The sequence below is a fragment of the Capra hircus genome, chromosome 3, assembly GCF_001704415.2.
Source record: "Capra hircus breed San Clemente chromosome 3, ASM170441v1, whole genome shotgun sequence".
In the NCBI taxonomy this organism is placed as follows: domain Eukaryota; kingdom Metazoa; phylum Chordata; class Mammalia; order Artiodactyla; family Bovidae; genus Capra; species Capra hircus.
Window position 1 is genome coordinate 27,471,446 of NC_030810.1, and position 21,538 is coordinate 27,492,983.

At 38.9% G+C, this 21,538-nt stretch overlaps 1 protein-coding gene across 1 annotated transcript in view; it reads left to right on the forward strand.

Annotated features, from left to right (window-relative positions):
- Positions 1-21,538, forward strand: part of SCP2 (sterol carrier protein 2) — a 96,720-nt gene that overhangs the window by 18,380 nt on the left and 56,802 nt on the right. Inside the window, exons 6-8 of the mRNA XM_018044270.1 lie at positions 1,029-1,155; positions 14,680-14,743; positions 20,186-20,272. Coding sequence (XP_017899759.1) covers positions 1,029-1,155; positions 14,680-14,743; positions 20,186-20,272 — 278 coding nt within the window. The remainder of the gene's footprint in view (positions 1-1,028; positions 1,156-14,679; positions 14,744-20,185; positions 20,273-21,538) is intronic.

Genomic DNA, 21,538 nt, shown 5'->3' on the forward strand with positions numbered 1-21,538 from the left:
TTAATGATGGCCATTCTGACCAGTGTGAGGTGGTACCTCATTATAGTTTTGATTTGCATTTCTCTAATAATTAATGGTATTATTACTAATGTATAATTAGTAATTATTAATAATTAGTAAGTAGACATATGGAAAGATGTCTTTTCATATGTCTAGTTAATTTTTTTGTAGCATTTGCTTTAGAACCTCTTTTTGGACCTCAAAAAAAGTTCATTAATTTCATTCAACAGTTATTTATGGAATGTTAACTATATAGCAGGGCAAATGCTAGGCACTGGATACATATACAGAAGTATATGAAGAATTCATATCTTCTGGGTGTTCATGGTCTAGTTGGTAAACTGGCAAGAAACAGCCTCCCCTTTGTAAAATATTTGCAGTGGGAACTGTGTTTCTCTATTCTAGAGCCATGGAAACAGATGTAATTGCACTCTGAGTATCAACTTTATTCTAATCGTAATTCACTTTTTCTCAGATGCCGAAACCTGCTCCTGCCTTAGGGACTTTGTTCTTGCTGTTCTGTCTGCCTAGAATGCTCCTCTCCCCAACTTAACCAAATAACTTACTCGTACTCCTTCACATCCCTGCTGAAATGTCACTTTATCAATTTTATCTCCTTAGATTATTTTCTGTAACATACCGCTTCCCACCTTCAATCTTTATCCCTTTATTTGAGTTTGTTATAGCATTATTATTTATATTTTAATCATTTTCATCCTTATTACTTTCTGTTCCCTCTTCCTTCAAATATGAATGCTAGATGAGCAGGGAATTTATCTGTTTTGTTTATTGTTTTATCCCCAGAACATTGAGCAGTTATTTGCACATAATGGGATTCTTTATATGTTTCTTTTTTTTTTTTTACTTAAAAATTATTTATTTTTAATTGAATGACTGATTTTAGTCATACTGTCAATTTTTGGCTTACTCCACACTTCTAATTAACAAATGTCTTAAACACTGTAATAGTTGAAAGAGATACGTATCATGTTGAGTACTTATTAAAAATTTTTTTTCTCCTCTCTTAGACTCCAAATAGGACTAATCCGCTTGATAAACATATTGAAGTCCTGATCAATAAGTATGGATTATCTGCCCACCCAATTGCTCCTCAGATGTTTGGGTGTGCTGGAAAAGAGCACATGGAAAAATATGGTATGTTAAAAAACTTTAAGGCTTATTTTTAGTTATATACACGTATTTATTAAGGAACTGTGGAGGATGCCAGTTTGTATAAAATATGATATGGTTTTTCAATTAAGTTGAAATAGTTTTTGTTGCATTTAGTTGTAAAGTATTTATACAAATGACATCATATTGGAAATACCTTGGATGTTCCAAAACAAGACACTGAAGTAGGAAAAATAACATAAATCTTCCACCATGGACTATAAATTGAGGCTTATCAGTTCTGAGTACAGTATTCTCAGTACTTGAATCCATCAGGAGTCCATCATCATTTGTCAATCCATAGTGTTTTATTTTAAATTAAATTTAATTAATTAATTTATTTTTGGCTACACGGTGTCTTCTTTGCTTCATGGGCTTTTTCTTGTTTTGGCAAGTAGGAGCTACTCTCTAGTTCAGTGTATAGGGTTCTTACTGAGATGGCTTCTCTTGTTTTGTGAAGCATAGGTTCTGGGGCATGTGAATCTTCAGTATTTGTGGCACATGGGTTTGCCTGCCCCATGCCATGTGGACTCTCCCCAGACCAGGGATTGAGCCCTTGTCCTCTGCATTGAAAGGCGAATTTTTAACTGCTGAACTACCAGGGAGGTCACATAATGTTTTGGGAGAATTAAATTGCTAGTTGATTTTTATTTTGCAGGTGAGCATCCTAGCTTTTTGACTGATGATCAGTGATTGATCTGCATTAGCCAGTTAGTTAAAACATGGGGTAGTGCAGAAAGAGTTGTTTTTTTAATTTTTATTTTTTATCATATGAGCCTGTGTTCTGTGAGATGAGAAAGAAAACAGTTGTGCTTGAAAGTACAACATTCCTATTCTTTGTAGGAAAAATACCGTAGGTTTGATAACCAAGATCAGGTAATCAGAAAGGAAAGAAATCTTCAAGGAAGAATGGTAGGATGGCATAGAGGAGACTGACAGTTTGGGGCCATGGAAACTTTCTTCCTTGTAGCTATTTGTTACCATTTTAAATTCTGTTCATTCCAGTCTGGCTTCCCCTCTTTCTCAATGCTAGCACTGATCTCCACATTGCCGTAGGAAGTAAATACTGCTCAATACTGTTTTAATAGACCTCAGCACCATTAGACCCTTTTGATCACTTCTTTCTTAAAACATATTCTTCTCTTGGCATTTGTGCCACCTCATTCTGATTTTCCTTACCTCTTTGGCTATTCCCTGTCCATTTCCTTTTGAATTAAATAATTTATTTAAAATATTTAGCTCTTATCTGTATTGCAGGCATTGTTCTAGGCACTGAAATATAGAAGTACTGTTGTTCGATTGCTCAGTTGTGTCTGATACTTTGCAACTCCGTGGACTGCAGCACGCCAGGCTTGCGTGTCCTTCACTATCTCTTGGAGCTTGCTCAAACTCATGTCCGTTGAGTCGATGGGCCATCCCACCATCTTGTCCTCTGTTCCCTCCTTCTCCTTTTGCCCTCAGTTTTTCCTAGCATTAGGGTCTTTTCTCATGAATTGGCACTTTGCATCAGGTGACCAAAGTATTGGAGCTTTAGCTTCAGCATCAGTCCTTTCAATGAATATTCAGGGTTGATTGCCTTTAGGATTGACTGGTTTGATCTTGCTGTCTAAAGGATTCTTAAGAGTCTTCTCCAGCACCACAGTTCGAAAGCATCAATTCTTCAACGCTCAGCCTTCTTTATGGTCCCACTCTCACATCTGTACCTGACTACTGGAAAAACCATAGCTTTGAATATGTGGACCTTTTTGGCAAAGCAGTGCCTCTGCTTTTTAATACACTGTCTAGGTTCTTCATAGCTTTTCTTCCAAGGAACAATTGTCTTTTAATTTCATGGCTGCAGTCACCATCCACAGTGACTTTGGAGTCCAAGAAAATGAAACCTATTACTGCTTCTACTTTTTCCCCATCTATTTGCCATGAAGTGATGGGACTGGATGCCATAATTTTTGTTTTTTGAATGTTGAATTTTAAGCCAACTTTTTCACTCTCTTTTACCTTCATCAAAAGGCTCTTGAATTCCTCTTCACTTTCTGTCATTAAAGTGGTGTCATCTGCATATCTGAGGTTTTTGATATTTCTCCTGGCAATCTTGATTCCAGCTTGTGCTTCATCCAGGCCCTCATTTTGCATGATGTACTCTGTAAATAAGTTAAATAGGCGGGGTGACAGTATAGAGCCTTGATGTACTCCTTTCCCAGTTTTGAACCAATCTATTGTTCCATGCTCAGTTCTAACTGTTGTTTCTTGACCTGCATACAGATTTTTGAGGAGACAGATAAGGTGTTCTGGTATTCCCATATCTTTAATAATTTTCCACAGTATTTTTTGTGATCCATACAGTCAAAGGGTTTAGCGTGGTCAGTGAAGCATAAGTAGACGGTTTTTTTGAATTTGCTTGCTTTTCTCATGATCCAGCGGATGTTGGCAATTTGATCTCTGGTTCCTCTGCCTTTTCTAAATCCAACTTCTACGTCTGGAAGTTTTTAGTTCACATACAGGTGAAGCCTAGCTTGAGGGATTTTGAGCATTACCTTGGTAGTGTGTGGAATGAGTGTAATTTTGGTTTAGTTTGAACGTTCTTTGGCATTGCCCTTTTTTAGAACTGGAATCAAATTGATCTTATCCAGTTCTGTGGCCATTGCTGAGTTTTCCAAATTTGCTGGCAATGAGTGCAGCACCTTCGCAGCATCGTCTTTAGGATTTGAAATAGCTCAGTTGGAATTCCATCCCCTCCCCTAGCTTTGTTCATAGTTTGGCTTCCTAAGGCCTACTTGACTTCACAGTCTATGATATCTGGCTCTAGGTGAGTGACCACACCACTGTGGTTATCCAGGTCATTAACACCTTTTCTTTTTAATGCAGTTCCTATATATAATCTTGTCACCTCTTCTTAATCTCTTCTGCTTCTATTGGGTCCTTATCATTTCTGTCCTTTATTGTGCCCATCTTTGCATGAAATAGTGCCTTGGTATCTCTAATTTTCTTGAAGAGATCTCTAGTCTTTCTCATTCTATTGTTTTCCTCTATTTCTTTGCATTGTTCACTTAAGAAGGCTTTCTTATCTCTCCTTGCTATTCTTTGCAACTCTGCATATCAGTTAATTATTGCTGTGTAACAAACTACTCCCAAATTCAGTTATTATTGAATAATGATTATTATCAAAGTTTACAAGTTTGTAGATTGACTGGGAATCAGTGGATCTATGGAGAAGGAAATGGCAACCCATTTCAGTATTCTTGCCTGGAGAATCCCATGGATGGAGGCGCCTGGTGGGCTCCAGTCCATGGGGTCGCTAAGAGTCAGACACGACTGAGTGACTTCACTTTCACTTTTCATTTTCATGCATTGAAGAAGGAAATGGCAACCCACTCCAGTGTTCTTGCCTAGAGAATCCCAGGGACGGGGGAGCCTGGTGGGCTGCCATCTATGGGGTCGCACAGAGCTGGACATGACTGAAGTGACTTAGCAGCAGCAGCAGCAGTGGGTCTAAGTCATGCTCAGCTCTTTTTGTCTGGGTTGATCATATGAGTGTAGGTTGGTTGGAGGCTCTGTTTTACTCCTGTTTGGCTGGGTATCTCATCCTCTTCTTCGGACCAGAGGGCCACCTCTGGCATGTCCTTTTCATAGTCACAACAGAAGCAGAAGAGAGTAATCTACAACATGCAAGGCATTTTGAGACTTGACCAAAGCAAGTCATATGAAAAACTTGGAATCAAGGGAGTGTGAAATATACTCTACTTTTTTAAAGGTAGGAAACTGCAAAGTCAGATCATAAAGGGAAAAAGAATTAGGGATATCAGTGAAGTCATTCACAAGCAACAAATAAGCAGGTGAGATGTGTGGTATTTGCTTACATTTCTAGCAGGGGGAGACAGTAGCATATGAACAAAATAAAGATAATTTCAAATAATGATTAGTAGCTGTGAAGAAAATAAAACAAGGTAATGCATTTGTTGTGGGGGGGCAAACTTAGGATAGTCAGTGATGGAGTCTATACATATCCAGTTTTCATCTTCACATCTCTGCTTGTGTGTGTAACAGATGTCTCAAATTTCACATGTTCATGTGCAGACTCAAAGAATCAAGGAATCATGGTGGTGACTGAACCCAGCATTTTTTAAAAATATGAAATTTGTTGTTGTGTCCAGTTCAGTTCAGTTCAGTCGCTCAGTCGTGTCTGACTCTTTGCGACCCTGCGAATCGCAGCCCGCCAGGCCTCCCTGTCCATCACCAACTCCCGGAGTTCACTCAAACTCATGTTCATCGAATTGGTGATGCCATCCAGCCATCTCATCCCCTGTCGTCCCCTTTACTTCCTGCCCCCAATCCCTCCCAGCATCAGGGTCTTTTCCAATGAGTCAACTCTTCGCATGAGGTGGCCAAAATATTGGAGTTTCAGCTTCAGCATCAGTCCCTCCAATGAACACCCAGGACTGATCTCCTTTAGGATGGACTTGTTGGATCTCCTTGCAGTCCAAGGGACTCTGAAGAGTCTTCTCCAACACCACAGTTCAAAAGCATCAATTCTTTGATGCTCAGCTTTCTTCACAGTCCAACTCTCACATCCATACATGACCACAGGAAAAACCATAGCCTTGACTAGACCGACCTTTGTTGGCAAAGTAATGTCTCTGCTTTTGAATATGTTATCTAGGTTGGTCATAACTTTCCTTCCAAGGAGTAAGCATCTTTTAATTTCATGGCTGCAATCACCATCTGCAGTGATTTTGGAGCCCCCAAAATAAAGTCAGCCACTGTTTCCACTGTTTCCCCATCTATTTGCCATGAAGTGATGGGACCAGATGCCATGAGCTTCGTTTTCTGAATGTTGACCTTTAAGCCAACTTTTTCCCTCTCCTCTTTCACTTTCATCAAGAGGCTTTTTAGTTCCTCTTCACTTTCTGCCATAAGGGTGGTGTCATCTGCATATCTGAGGTTATTGATATTTCTCCCAGCAATTTTGATTCCAGATTGTGCTTCTTCCAGCCCAGTGTTGTTGTGTAGTATAACTCAAGTCAGAGAAATGCATGCAACATAAATATACAGCTTAGTGAATTCTCCCAAAGCCCATATCTGTAACCTAATTTACCTCCCAGGTCAAAAATAGAATGCTAACACCTAAGAATCCTCTCTGTAGATAATTTTTATCTTAAAAACCTTGTGGCTTTCCTTTTTATCGTAAAAACTTGTTTGGTCCTCCTGTCTACAAATTACACCTGTAAAATCTCTTTGGGTCCTTTCTGAGATGGCTGAAGGGCAGCCTTCTTAAACTTCTTAGCAGTCCTTTGAGAGGAATTGTGAGACATAGCTCTTTTCTCTTTAGAGAGGTTTTTTTCTGTACGAAATGTATTCTGAGGCATCATCTTTGATTTTTCTGAGTCTTAAAAGATTTGTCACAACCTGGGCTTCATTTTTGGACCGTGTTTTTCTGGCAGTGCATTGGCTTTGATCTTCGCTCAAGGACTATTTGTTAATTTTAGCATCTTTTACCCCTTTGAGAGGCTGAGAATTTTAAGAACTATGAAGTCCTGGATTGTTCTTGTTTAATAGTCCTTTATGCAATATAGCGTTATAGAATTTTACTATAAGCAGCAAGAATCAATCATGTGGCAGTTTCAATATTTGTTTATTATCTATTTTCTACATAACTTTTGGTAATAGTATTATTATAATTCCTGTTTCTATTATAACAGGGGTCTCCTTTTCCTCAGTTTTCAGGAAGATTTTGTTCTTTTGTAAACTCTCATCTGCAGCATTCTCAAAGTTTCTTTGGTTTCTTCAAGGCACTTCAGTCTTTTTCACTAGCAATGTTCCAAACTTTGGAATTAGAATGGTTCCAAAGCCATTCACATGTTTTACATTTTTGTTCAGTATAATTCCATTTCCACTGTATTAGTCTGCTTGGGCTGATATAGAAAATACCATAGACCGGGTAGCTCAAACAAGGAAATTTATTTCTCATAGTTCTAGAGGCTGGGAAGTATAAAATCAAGATGTATGATAGGGTTTATATTATACCGAAGCCTCTTTTCTTGGGTCATAGGTGACCTCCATCTCACTGTGTATTCACATGACCTGTTCTTTTGTGTGGGTGCAGAGACAGAGGGAGAGAGAAAATTCTTTGTGTTCTTTTTTTAAGGATTCTTATAAGGGTATAATCCTGTCTGGAGAGTCTCACCCTCATGACCTCATCCACCATAATTATTATACCTCTGCGAATACCCATCTCTAAATACCATCACATTGGTTGTTAGGGCATCAACAAATGAATTCTGAGGGGACACAATTAAGTCTATAGCATTCAGGTACCAAAATATGTATTAATATTATAAATTACTGTGTTACAGTGAGACTGTTTAAAAAGCATTTCTTGTTTTAATTCCTGCTGTCTGGTCTTCCCATATGTAAGCTCACTGGCCTTTCAGTGTGTTCAATAAGCCAAACTTATTCCTTGTACCACAGTCTTCTATTTTCTTTAGCTACAGTGCTCTTTATTCTTTCAAGGTCAACTCTTTTCATGGTTTAGGTCTTTAAAAAAAATAACAACACTTTACAGAAGTATTTCTGCTTGGATGTCTAATAGATCTTTCAAATTTGATAGGTCTGAAACTGAAATACTAATTGTCTCCTTGAACTTCCACCTTCCCTGTTGTTTCCTCCTGAAGTTTTTCCTATCCAGAAAATGATAACTCTGTCTTTCTAGGACCTATGACCAAAATCTTAAAGCCATTTTTCATTTCTCTTGTATTCAATATTCAATATATCAGCAAACCTTTTTACTCATTTCTCAGAATATCTATAAATATGAGAAATGGAAATGTTTCTCTACATTTCCCCCAATTCTGTAGTGCAGACTATCATAATTTCTCACCTGGAGTATAGGAGTCTCCTAAATGGTTTTTCTGCTTCTGCACATGCACCTGTACAGTCAATTTTTTCTTTTTTCCAGATCAGTGCTTTTCAAATAGAAACTAGATCATTTCATTCCTCTGCTCAAAATTCTATTGTGTTCTTACTACACTCAGATTGAAACCTTCAGGTCTTATTATGGCCTGCAAACTTCTATATGACCTGACCTTCCACCCTCATTATCTCTGACTTCATCTCCTACCATTTTTTTTTCTTTCACCTCTCTGCCCCAGCCTCAAACACAGTAAGCACATTGCTACTTCATGCAGGGCCTTAGCTTGCTATTTCAACTTCTGAAACACTCTACCCTAAGATATCAGTGCTAACTTTCTTACTTCCGTCAGGTCTTTGCTCAAATGTCATCTTTTGCTTTCTTTCATCACCCTCATTCCTGGAATTACCTATCCTCTATCTTCTGCTTTATCATTTTATATAGCACTTATAAAAATCTGGCTATATATATTTTCTTATTTCGTGAATGTCTCTTCCAACCAGAATTAAAGTCCACAGTTCAGTCAGTTCAGTTGCTCAGTCTTGTTTGACTCTGAGGCCCCATGGACTGCAGCACACCAGGCTTCCCTGTCCATCACCAACACCCGGAGCTTGCTCAAACTCATGTCCATCGAGTCAGTGATGCCACCCAACCATCTCATCCTCTGTCGTCCCCTTCTCCTCCTGCCTTCAATCTTCCCCAGCATCAGGGTCTTTTCCAATGAGCCAGCTCTCCTCATCAGCTGGCCAGAGTATTGGAGCTTCAGCTTCAGCATCAGTCCATCCAGTGAATATTCAGGACTGTTTTCCCTTATGATTGACTGGTTTGATCTCCTTGCAGTCCAAAGGACTCCTCTCCAACAGCATAGTTCAAAAGCATCAATTACTCAGTTCTCAGCTTTCTTTATGGTCCAACTCTCATGTCCATACATGATTCTTGGAAAAACTATAGATTTGACTAGCCAGACCTTTGTCGGCAAAGTAATGTCTCTGCTTTTTAGTATGCTGTTTAGATTTGTCATAGCTTTTCTTCCGAGGAGCAAGCGTCTTTTAATTTCATGGCTGCAGTCATCGTCTGCAGTGATTTTGGAGCCCAAGCAAATAAAGTCTCTCATTATTTCCATTGTTTTCCTATCTATTTGCCATGAAGTGATGGGACCGGATGTCATGATCTTCATTTTTTGAATGTTGCATTTTAAGCCAGCTTTTTCACTCTCCTCTTTCACTTTCATCAAGAGGCTCTTTAGTTCCTCTTTGCTTTCTGCCATAAGAGTGGTGTCCTCTGCATATCTGAGGTAACTGATATTTTTCCTGGCAATCTTGATTCCTCCTTGTGCTTCATCCAGCCCAGCATTTCGCATGATGTACTCTGCATATAAGTTAAATAAGTTGGGTGACAATATACAACCATGATGTACTCCTTGCCCAATTTACAACCAGTGTATTGTTCCATGTCCAGTTCTAACTGTTGCTTCTTGACCTGCATATAGGTTTCTCAAGAGGCCGGTCAGGTGGTCTGGTATTCCCATCTCTTTCAGAATTTTCCCCAGTTTATTGTGATCCACACAGTCAAAGGCTTTGGCATAGTCAATAAAGCAGAAATAGATGTTTTTCTGGAACTCTCTTGCTTTTTCCATGATCCAGCGTATGTTGGCAATTTGATCTCTGGTTCCTCTGCCTTTTCTAAAACCAGCTTGAACATCTGGAAGTTCACAGTTCATGTATTGCTGAAGCCTGGCTTGGAGAATTTTGAGCATTACTTTACTAGCATGTGAGATGAGTGTGGTAGTTTGAGCATTCTTTGGCATTGCCTTCCTTTGGGATTGGAATGAAAACTGACCTTTTCCAGTCCTATGGCCACTGCTGAGTTTTCCAAATGTGCTGGCATATTGAGGCAGCACTTTCACAGCATCATCTTTCAGGATTTGAAATAGCTCAACTGGAATTCCATCACCTCCACTAGCTTTGTTCATAGTGATGCTTTCTAAGGCCCACTCGCCTTCACATTCCAGGATGTCTGGCTCTAGGTGAGTGATCACACCATCGTGATTATCTGGGTCATGAAGATCTTTTTTGTACAGTTCTTCTGTGTATTCTTGCCACCTCTCCTAATATCTTCTGCTTCTGTTAGGTCTATACCATTTCTGTCCTTTATTGAGCCCATCTTTGCATGAAATTTTCCCTTGGTATCTCTAATTTTCTTGAAGAGATCTGTAGTCTTTCCCATTCTGTTGTTTTCCTCTATTTCTTTGCATTGATCACTGAGGAAGACTTTCTTATCTCTTCTTGCTATTCTTTGGAACTCTGCATTCAAATGGTTATATCTCTCCTTTTCTCCTTTCCTTTTCATTCTGGCTTCAGAATCTCATATATTTAATATATATCTCTCATATATATGTATATTATATATATTTTTTTCTTTCCTTTTTTCCTCTCTTTCTCTCTCTCTCCCCTCTTTGTTTTTTCCTTCATTTGTCTTTGTTTCTTCCTTTCTTCCTTTCTTTGTTTAAATGATGTTGAGAAAGTGTCCTTTAATTCTTTCAAAAGATTATCACCATGGATCTCCTCTGCTTTTCTCACCCTTCCCTATAGTCATGATTTGATCTATTGCAACATTTTTTTTTCACTTTTTGCAGCAACATTTCAACTTTTTTCTACAAGTGTTTCACTCTTAGGGGGAATCTTTCTCTTCTGGGTGGTAGTATCAGAGCAATTGTAAGCCTGCCACTAACTCCCCACTCCTTTCCTCTGAAGTATTTTCAGACTGCCCTTCTTCCCTAAAGGCTTCCTGTGGAAGTGAGAGCTGTTACTGTGGAAGTTACTGGCAGATATTTGGTTACTTTTCCGCTTTATCTTTTTTCCACTTATAGGTAATTTGAAGTTTTGTGTTTTCTTTTGTGTAGTTATGCTGAGGGTATGATTTTGTGCAGTTTTATTTGTTCTTCTTGTGTATTGGTATTGATTTTGAGGATATGGAGATTTAGGCCGCTTCCATTGCCCTCAGCTAGCTGGAAATCCTGTGTTTGGTGTGTTTTCAATCTTTTCTAAAGTTTTACATTAGTCAGAGTAGTTGGACAGTTTTTTCTAGTCTAAAATTTGAAGTATAAACATACAGCATTTTAGTTGAAATGTTATTCTTCATCCAGTAGATTTCTAGTGAATTGTAGAATTTCATAGAGTTTTAAGTTGTCACTTGAAATTGCCATTTTTGAATGTGTCCTAGAAATGAATATGTAAGAATGTTTGTAGTAGCTTACATTCTGCCATAGAATCAGGAGATTTTTGTGGCTTCAAAGTTTGATTCCAGGAGACTGAGATCTTCTTATACCATGCATATTCTTAAAACAACTAAAAATATGAATTGGCAGTTCAAAATCAGGAGTCGCAAGCCCTCTATCTGTGTCTTGGCTTCATAAATACATGGTAAGTGATTGGCAGAATATTTTTCAAGGGTTGCTACCTTGTATAGATTAATTTGATCCCGCAGTAAGGAAACAAGAAGGAAAGGCATAATACCTACTGAATATCTCCTATTTCAGACACTGTGCGAGGTGCTTTTATATAGTTTAGCTGCCCTTCTTCCTATAAATCCATGTATGAATTGCTTATAAATATTCTAATGGTTGATAGTAAAGCATTTGTACTTCCTGTGACAAGAAACTTGCCACAGACATTACTCATTCCATTTTTCTGGGTGATTCTGATTGTTACAGTGACCTTTTTCATGTTGAACTCAAATCTCTCTCCCTATAGTTTCTGTCTTCTGAGACTCCTATTAATAGAACAAGCCTATTTCAGCTTATAGCCTGTCAAATATCTGGAGCCAGCCGGAACTTGTTCCTTTAACTGTTTCTCATTATGTTACTGAAATGCACATCCATGTGCCTGATGCACAGAGAGGCCAACAATTCTGAAATTTTAGACTTTGGAACAGAAGAAGGTTTATGGAGGAGATGCAAGAAGGATGGCTCATGTCTTAAAACCCCAAAAGCTTTCCTCAAATCTCTTTTATAGGAAAGGTGAGGAGGGGTGTGGTTAGTTATCGCATCCTTTGGGGTCACATCCTTTATTTTAGAAGTCAGGTCATAGTCAGTTAATGAAGTTCCTGTAAATCTGTCTACCAGGAAATGTTATTTTCTCTTCTGATAAGAACGGGCAAGGTCCCAAGGCCCAGTTTCACCTTCTGAGGTCCTAGTCCTGGCTAAGAGGAGGAGGTAGACCTCATTTGGTCCCCAGACCCTGCCCAGCTGCCATCGCTGAGGGAGCCAGGCACCTAACCCAACTGGCCTGGAGGCTCCTCAGGTCTCCCAAATGGGGAGGGCGAAGTGGGTAGGGACAGGTCCCACAGACTGTGACCCAGGCAGACTGCCACTGCTATTAGGTCTCAGAGACAGGAATGGGGGAGAGGTTCACTGCTGCTTCAAGGCCTGGCCCTGCCAGTGTGTGATCTTGGGGAGGGTTCTAGAGCCTTGCAGGACATAGCCCCTATGTGTTCCCTGGGCCCTCCAGTTTATCCACTGGTCCAAGGCCAGGTGAGCTAGAAGGCCCCTGGAAGAAGGCCGGGATTTGCCTTTTAATTCACTCTACACCTGATGACCACCACTCCAATGGGCTCATTGACAGTTGGCTGTTTATGGGAGGGGCCCACTAATGATATTGCAGTAACCTTTGCCTCCTAATGACTGCATGCTAATGTCTGCACTTGTCTGGGCTCTATTACAATTGTTTCATTACCCGTCATCACCAGACTAATTCCTGCACTGTGATCGCATGTAAGCTTTTCTGGTAATTGCATCACACTGGTGATTCCCATTGAGTTTATAGTGGAACAGAACCTCAGAGCTGTTCTCATGGTTGCTGCTCCTTTTCTTAGGCAGTTTTGGGTATTCAAGAATAGAACTGGGCATTTAATTACTTATATTCTGAGCCATCTCTCTGATAAATCTCTTCGAAGTGTGTTTGAATCCAACATTGTAGCAGTTTCTCCCAGTTTCAGATCTGATAAGCATAACTTTAATTTTCTAATCCGATGTTTAGAAGTATTACCCAGAGCATGGCTGAAATTAGAGGTTAGTAGTAGAGACTTTTCTGTAAGTTACTACATTGATCAGTGCCTTTCGTTGATCAGCGATTCTGTATTCTGTTGGCTCTTAAAACGCTCTTATGACATGGTCAGTTAAGTTGGAAAATGCTCCATACTTTAACTCCCTTTTGGACAGGCATAATACAGATGCAGTGGTAAAGGCGCTGAATGTTTTGCCGTAAAGAAATTTGTTTAACTTTGTTTAAGCAAGTGTTATGTAAACTTGACAGAAGAACCTGCATATTTTTAATAGCACCCCCAAACCCCTGAAAACCAAAAGGAAACAAACCTCACTTAACAGCATTTCCTTATCTTGTCCCAAAAGATGATCTTAAAGATTTGCCCATTGTTGGGACTTCCCTGGTGGTCCACCTGGCTAAGACTTCATGTTCCCAATGCTGGGGGGCCTGGGTTCAATCCCTGTTCAGGAAACTAGATCCTGCATGCTGCAACTGAAAGATCCTTCATGCTGCAACTAAGACCTGGCACAGCCAAATAAGCAAAAAATGAAATAAATACTAAAAAAGAAACTTCAGTTATTAAAAAAAAGAGATTTTGTCTTTTTTTATTTAGATGCTATGTTTCATTTGATCTACTAGCCAATATGAAAAGATATTATTAATAATTTGATATGGCTTGTTCTTACTGAACTCATACCATCTGCTTCTGGAGCACTCACTACTATTACTGGTATGAAGTAACCAATGTGGTCTCTGCCTTCTTCCATTTTTATTAGAATTGAGAGAATATTTACTTAATTATATGTGTCATTTCTGCTCTGAAGATTACCCTCTTTGATAGAGAGAAAACAGAAATGGGAACTCTCCACGTTATCATGCTTTCTATGAACGTAATATTATCAGCTCCAATCGGTGGTTTCCTTCCTCGGTCTTTCTGCTCCAACGGAGGATTCAAAATCTATTTTATTCTGTTTCGTCTCCTTAAAAATAATAAAAGAGATTTTTTGCAGATCATGCTTCATTAGTGTGCCTGCTTTTGTTTTCTCATAGTAATCTCTAAACTTTCTGTTAATTTAAAAAGCACACACTTTTTCATTAGACTGTAACTTTTCTATAGGCCCTCCTGCCTTATTATAAGGAAAGAGAAGATCAGGCCCTGGAAGTTATGAATTGTAAAATTCACTTCGCCTAGGGGATTGGGATCTTTTGGTACTGGGATTGAACTTATTGAAGAATTACTGGCAGTGCTTTCCTGCCTTATAACCACTGCAGTCCTAAGCTGTATTTTCTGGTTTTTGAAACTAGACCCTAGTTGTATGAGGTAGAATAGGCCAGTTTGAACTATTTTCATATCATATGCTTATTAGTTGACTCAATTCATTAAATATACTCATTTAATTATAAATAAATGTTTATCTGAAGGGTCAGTGTTGAAGTTTTCAATACTAATATCTGTGCATGGGAACATGTGGAAATATTCAGTAGGATACTGAGTTCCATTGCAACACTTGTTAATAAGCAACGGGAAGTCATTAACTTGCTAATAGAAGTTTGCTTTCTTTACAGGAACAACACTTGAACAGTTTGCAAAAATTGGATGGAAAAATCATAAACATTCAGTTAATAACCCGTAAGTATTTCAGAGACAAGAAGTAGTGAAAATCTGGGTTATTCAGTTATATAATATGCACCTTTATAGTTGAAAAGCAAATGCAAGAACTCAAAGATGTTATTAATAACTTGAAATTTTTTTCCTTAGGAAAAGCTTGTGCCCAAGTAAACTTTTGCTGCTGCTGTTGCTAAGTCGCTTCAGTCGTGTCCGACTCTGTGCGACCCCATAGACGGCAGCCCACCAGGCTCCCCTGTCCCTGGGGTTGACTACTGTTTAGATTTTGGTCTGTTTATATTTTTTTTGTTGTTGTTTAGTATATGGGATGCCATTTGAGTTTAGTGGCTCTTTTGAAAAAGAATGTGAATGGCTTGTGTTAAAAGATGTAATTTGTCATTGGTTCCAACCCTAGTAAATGGAATTTATTATAATAATTTTAATTGGAAATAACCAGGCCCCATTTTAGAACATTCCTTAAAATGTTTCCTAGTTTGTTTTGATCAGGTAGAATGTTTGTAAAACATGTGTTGGTAGTTTTAATGACTTTATATTACATTATTTGTTTTTTAATCATGTTAGTTTCATTAACTCTTACTCTGGTAGGATAATATGGTGATTTGTATAGTAAAAAATAGTGTGAGGTAAAATTATATTATATGTATTACTGATAATTAATCTTTGAATCCCTAATGCCTAGTGCAATGTGTGGCTCATGGCAATGTACTTAAGGGTTCCTGAATAAAATAGGTTCATTGGGAATTGAACTAGTACCATACCACTGGAATCTCTACAAAAGCAATGCCATCCTAGGCAATAAAAGAATAGTGGCTAATTTTATTAAATGCCAACTCTGTGTTACTGTGCTCCGTACTTTTGTGTATATTTTCATTTAATCCTCTCAAGGACCCTATAAGGTAGTTATTTTTATTTTTATTTTATAGATGATGAAAATGAGGCTTACTGAAATTAGGCACCTTGTTCAGTATCATCTTAAATAGAGGCAAAACAATGATTATATTTTTTCCTTCTAAACTATAAAGTTCTTGAGAACAAGAGTCATCTCTTATCTTTATGTTCTTAATGTTTAGTACAGAGTCTGGAACATAATAGGTGCTCAGTAAATTGTTTCTGAACTATTAAATTTTACCATGTTTAATAAACATAAAACTATGATAAGGAACATTTTATATCTCAGTGGATCATTGCCACATATGTCTAATACTTCATGCTACTTCTCATTCTTCTGATTTTAAATTGATGTTTGAATTCAAGGCATACCTAACTAACAAATTATATCCAATCCCATGCCCTAAATCTAAGGGTATATTGTGAAACAAAGGGTATTGTGGAAGCTTTGGTAAATTCCCTTGCTTATCTAATAAAATGGAAATTCCTTCATTTATGATAACAAGCCTGTTATAATTTGGCCCCATTCTACTTTATTGGTCTTATTTCCTTCTTCTCTTTTCAATCTCACCCTTCACTGGATAACTTGGTATTTCCTAAGAGTACTATGTAGTGCTTCTTTCTGTGTTTTTAGTTATGTTTTATCTCTCCCTGGAATGTCCTTCTGTCTTTCTTTTGTTTGATGAATATCTACTTATTCATCAAGTCCCATTCCAAGTATCATTGCTTCTCCTAATACTTTCTTAGAACTTCCTGGTCATAATTATTTTTTCTCATAAGCTTCCTTGTACCATCTGTATACCTCTATTATAGCGTATCACACTGTAAATTATTTATAAATCTTTTTTCTCTGATAATGATGGTTCTTGAGCAGAGATTATATCTCTGTATCTTTTTTGTATCTTTAGTACCCATTATGGTATTGGAACATAGTACATGCTCAACAAACTTTGCTATTACTGAATAGCAGTTAGGATGAACTGTCTTAAGCTCATAAATATGATCTAGAACTGACTTCTTTGTCCTCAGAATTTGGAGAACCATTAAAAGTCCTTGTCACTTCCCAAAACAGGTAAGGAACTGTACCAACATACTGAGGAATTGATGGTACTATAGTTTCTGGCTTTGAGGCTCCAAAGCTCAGCTCTGGACTTCCCCAGAGAAGCAAAGCTTCTAAGTCTTTCTTTTACTTAATTCCCTGCCTAACCAGGCACTCATTTATCCACTCATTACAGTATTCTTCTAAAGGAGTTTCATTCACTCAGCTAATATGTATTCAGTAGCTTGCTATATGTAAGACACTCCTTAAGCTGCTAGTGATATAGCAGTGAGCAAGAAGGATAAGTTCCATGTCCTCATGGGTCCTCTGCTATGTATTATAAGTCCTCAATTCTGTTGAATAGGCAAATATTATCTCTGAATTTCAACTTTATCATTTAGAACTCATTGAAACAGCCCAAGAATAGCCTTCTATTTCAGTTGCTAACTTCTTATACTAGATTTTGCTTGGCTAGTGAAGAAAGATGATTCTGTGTTTGCTAATCAGTTATTAGTAATACCTTGTAACGTATTTCTAAGAAGGTTGAGTTAAGAACTATTCTCGAGTGCTTCCTCACAAATTATAAGAACACCTAAAGGCAGTGAGAATCTGTGATCAGTAAATAATAGGATTAGGGGTAGCTTCTGCCACTTGAGCCTTCAGACTTGTGTCTATAATTCTCTCCTAGTTGTCTTCACTTAGATGTCCCATAGGTTCCTCAGAGTCAACATGTCCATATAGAATTTCCCATTTCCCCTCCACAGTGTTTCTCCTTCAGCATTCTTCCTCTTGGTGAATCACATCAACATATATCCAGTGATTTAAGGTAGAAAACTAGAAGTCATCCTTGGCTTTCCCTTCTTCCTCTCTGTCCCATATGAAATGCAGATGAGCAGGGATGAATGGAATCCTAGTGATTCTGTCTCTTTACTATCTCTTGAATTCATTGGTTCACTTCATCTTTCACTTCTAATTTCCTATTTTAAACCCTTGTCATTTCTTGCCTTAGTTATTGCCCTAATCTCTTAGTTGGTTTACCTGCTTTTGGTAATGTCTTTTAACTGTCTCTTTTCCATTACACAGCCTTCTTACCGAAACACAAATCTGGTCATGTCACTCCCCAGCTTAATCTCCTTTGTAAGTTCTTCATTGCTTTCAGTATCAAATGGAAATGCTATATACTGGACTTTCATGATCTGATACTGTTCATGTGTCCTGCGCCATGTGCTGACCTTTTGCCAGGAATTCTCTGTCTCCCACTTTCTCTATTTGCAACCTTGGAAAGGAAGCCCTTTTGGTATTTGCGTTTGATGCGTATCCTGTTGCTCCCAGGGCACTTTGTATCAGGCATTTATCATACTAGAATGGTGTTTTTATTGCTGTGGGTTCAGACTAAGCTCCTTGAGAACAGGGACCGTGTCCATATCCCCATCGTCTAGTACAGGATCTGGGTTAAATAAAGTCCTTTTTTGAAAGTTGATGATAGACAAAGTTAACTTTAGAAGCAAAGGTATAGACAGTAGCATGCAGATCTGAGTTACATGGGCTTCATTTCTAAACACTGGAATTGCTTGTTAACTTTCACAACAGTTGGATTTTGCTTTTGGAAACTCCCCTACTGTGTCTATTTGTTTTTGCTAGAGCAATTTCTGAAACCATTTTATTATATTGTTAGATGCACCAAACAGGGTAAAAATGAGTTTCTTGTTTGCAGTGATCAGAAAGGAAATGTGTTTTGAAAAATGTAGACATTTTATTAAAGACTCTGTGTATTTATTTAGGAACTCCGTTAGTCTTTATTAAATGTAGTTGTATAATGTCATTACCACAAAAGATGGCTGAATTGCAAGTCATTTAGTTTTACTTTTAAGGAACTAGTGTTTTTATAATTCTCCAACTGGATGTATTGCAATTTAATTCTGGTACTAACCACCTGGAGTTAATACACACACATTGTGAATTAAGACTTCACAAGACTGCCTTCACGTTAGATGGCAGTCTGAGTAGGGCCCCCAGGCCACCTGCCCTTTTGACCAAGTGACTATTAATTCAGGGATTCCCATGATCCTCTCATGTTTGATAATTCAGTAGAATGACTCACAGAACCCAGAAGAGTACTGTGATGTGAAAGTCTCTCAGTCGTGTTTGACTCTTTGTGACTCCATGGACTGTACAGTGGGTAGCCTTTCCCATCTCCAGGGGATCTTCCCAGCCCAGGGATCAAGCCCAGGTCTCCTGCATTGCGGGCAGATTCTTTACCCACTGAGCCACAAGGGAATCCCAAGGGAACCCAGGGCTCGAACCCAGGTCTCTCACATTGTAGGCGGATTCTCTACCAGCTGAGCCACAAGGGAAGCCACAAGGGAAGAAAAGTACTTGATGTACTTACAATTGGAGTATTATCATAAAGGGATTTCCCTGCTAGCTCAGCTGGCAAAGAATCTGCCTTCTATGCGGGAGATGCCGATTTGATTCCTGGGTCGGGAAGATCCCCTGAGGAAGGGATAGGCTACCCACTCCAGTATTCTTGGGCTTCCCTGGTGGCTCAGCTGGTAAAGAATCCGCCTGCAATGAGAAAGACCTGGGTTCGATCCCTGGGTTGGAGGAGGGAAAGGCTACCCACTCCAGTATTCTGGTCTGGAGAATTCCGTGGACTGTATAGTCCATGGCGTCACAAAGAGTTGGACATGACTGAACAACTTTCACTTCATTTCACTTCACAACTGAGGAACAGCCAAAAGAAGAGTCACATAAGGTGAGGTCTGGGAAGGTTCCTAGTGCAGAACTTCCATGCCCTCTCCCCATGGTGTCGGAGCACATCGCTGTCCTGGTATGTGAAGGTACTCACCAACTAGAGGGCTTCACCAAGCTTCAGCGTCCAGAGTTTTCATTTGCTGTTCAGTCGCTGTCATGTCTTATTCTTTGTGACCCCATGGACTCCAGGAGTTCAGGCTTCCCTGTCCGTCCCTGTCTCTTGGGGTTTGCTCAAAGTCATGTCCATTGAGTTTTCATTGAGGTTTCATTATGTAGGCATACTCCATTAAATCATTGGCCACTTGATTGAACTTGATCTCTAGCTGTCCCTTTTTTGCCTAGGGGTCACACTGGCTCAAAAGTCCAAATCCTGTGTTGGCATGGGTGGTCTTTCTGGTGACCAGGCCCCTGCCTCATCCCTTCCTTATCCACCAGCTTACAAGGGGACCCATGGAAGTCACCTAATTAGCATGACAAACACATTCCTGTTACTTAGGAAATTCCAAGGGTTTCAAAGTTTCCATGCCAGAAATCCAGGACAAAAATTAGACACAATTTTTATTATATAACATGGTATTTTAGAGTTGGGAATTTTAAAAATTAATTCAAATTACTTATTTAGAAATGGTTGATGAAAGCATGTCTTTCATTTTTGAAAAGAATATTTCCATATTAATCTCTCTTTAACTTCTAAACCAGAACATCTTCAACAAAAATTGTAATTGCTACCTTGCATTCTATAACTATTTATTTTATATATTTAGGTATTCCCAGTTCCAAAAGGAGTACAGCTTAGATGAAGTGATGACATCTCGAAAAATTTTTGACTTTTTGACAGTCTTACAATGTTGGTAAGAAAAACACATTTTAATATTTAATAGAAGTAGTATCCCTTCTCCCCAACTCCCACCCCTTGGGTAAACCTTAGGCTCTGTATCTGGGTATATCTGTGTCTGTATATGCTTTTATAGAACTCCTAAGTATAGTCCTTACACTGGAGTGTGCACCCTTACTTTCTGTTTTTGTTTAGAGAAAGGCTGTCTTTTCTCTTTGAAAATTATATATTTTACTTCCTTCTCTCATGCCTTCCACCTACTCTGTTCTAATAGTGTTTATTCATTTAAATGTGACTTGGAATGCCTGTGGGAACCAAAGATTTTTCCCTTGATCATTTCATTTCCTCTGTTGTATATTTCTACTGTAGGAAATTTTACTCAGTTATAGTAACTAAAAATAAAGGTAAAACAAGAAAAAAATCGTAACTCTAATAATGATAGCAGCCCCATCTTGAAAATTGCTTGACATTATCTGTCTCCTAGAAAACTGAGTTATAATTGCGTAACTCCTACCTGTGTTTAATAATCACCTGGATGTGTCTGGGAGATCCTGGCTGGGATGCAAGTGAACAAGTGGTGTTTGTTTTGACCGTTGCAGTATGAGGATCTGCCCATTTTTAAAGTACAGCTCAACTCAGAGAGGGCTTCCCTGATAGCTCAGTTGGCAAAGAATCCACGTGCAATGCAGAAGACCCGGGTTCGATTCCTGGGTTGGGAAGTTCTGCTGGAGAAGGGATAGGCTACCCACTCCAGTATTCTTGGGCTTCCCTGGTGGCTCAGCTGGTAAAGAATCAGCCTGCAATGTGGGAGACCTGGGTTCGATCCCTGGGTTGGGAAGATCCCCTGAAGAAGGGAAAGGCTACCCACTCCAATATTCTGGCCTGGAGAATTCCATGGACTGTACAGTCCATGGGGTCGCAAAGAGTTGGACACGACTGAGTGACTTTCACTTTCACTTTCAACTCAGAGAAAACTTCTTGTATTTGCTACCTTCTTTCACAGCCTGCTGTAAGGAGAAAGCCTATTTTGAGATCAGTTCAGTTCAGTCGCTCAGTCATGTCCTGCTATTTGCGACCCCGTGGACTGCAGCACACCAGGCTTCCCTGTCCATCACCAACTTCCAGAGCTTACTAAAACTCATTTCCATCGAGTTGGTGATGCCATCCAATTATCTCATCCTCTGTCATCCCCTTCTCCTCCCACCTTCAATCTTTCCCAGCATCACGGTCTTTTCCAGTGAATCAGTTCTTCACATCAGGTGGCCAAAGTGTTGGAGTTTCA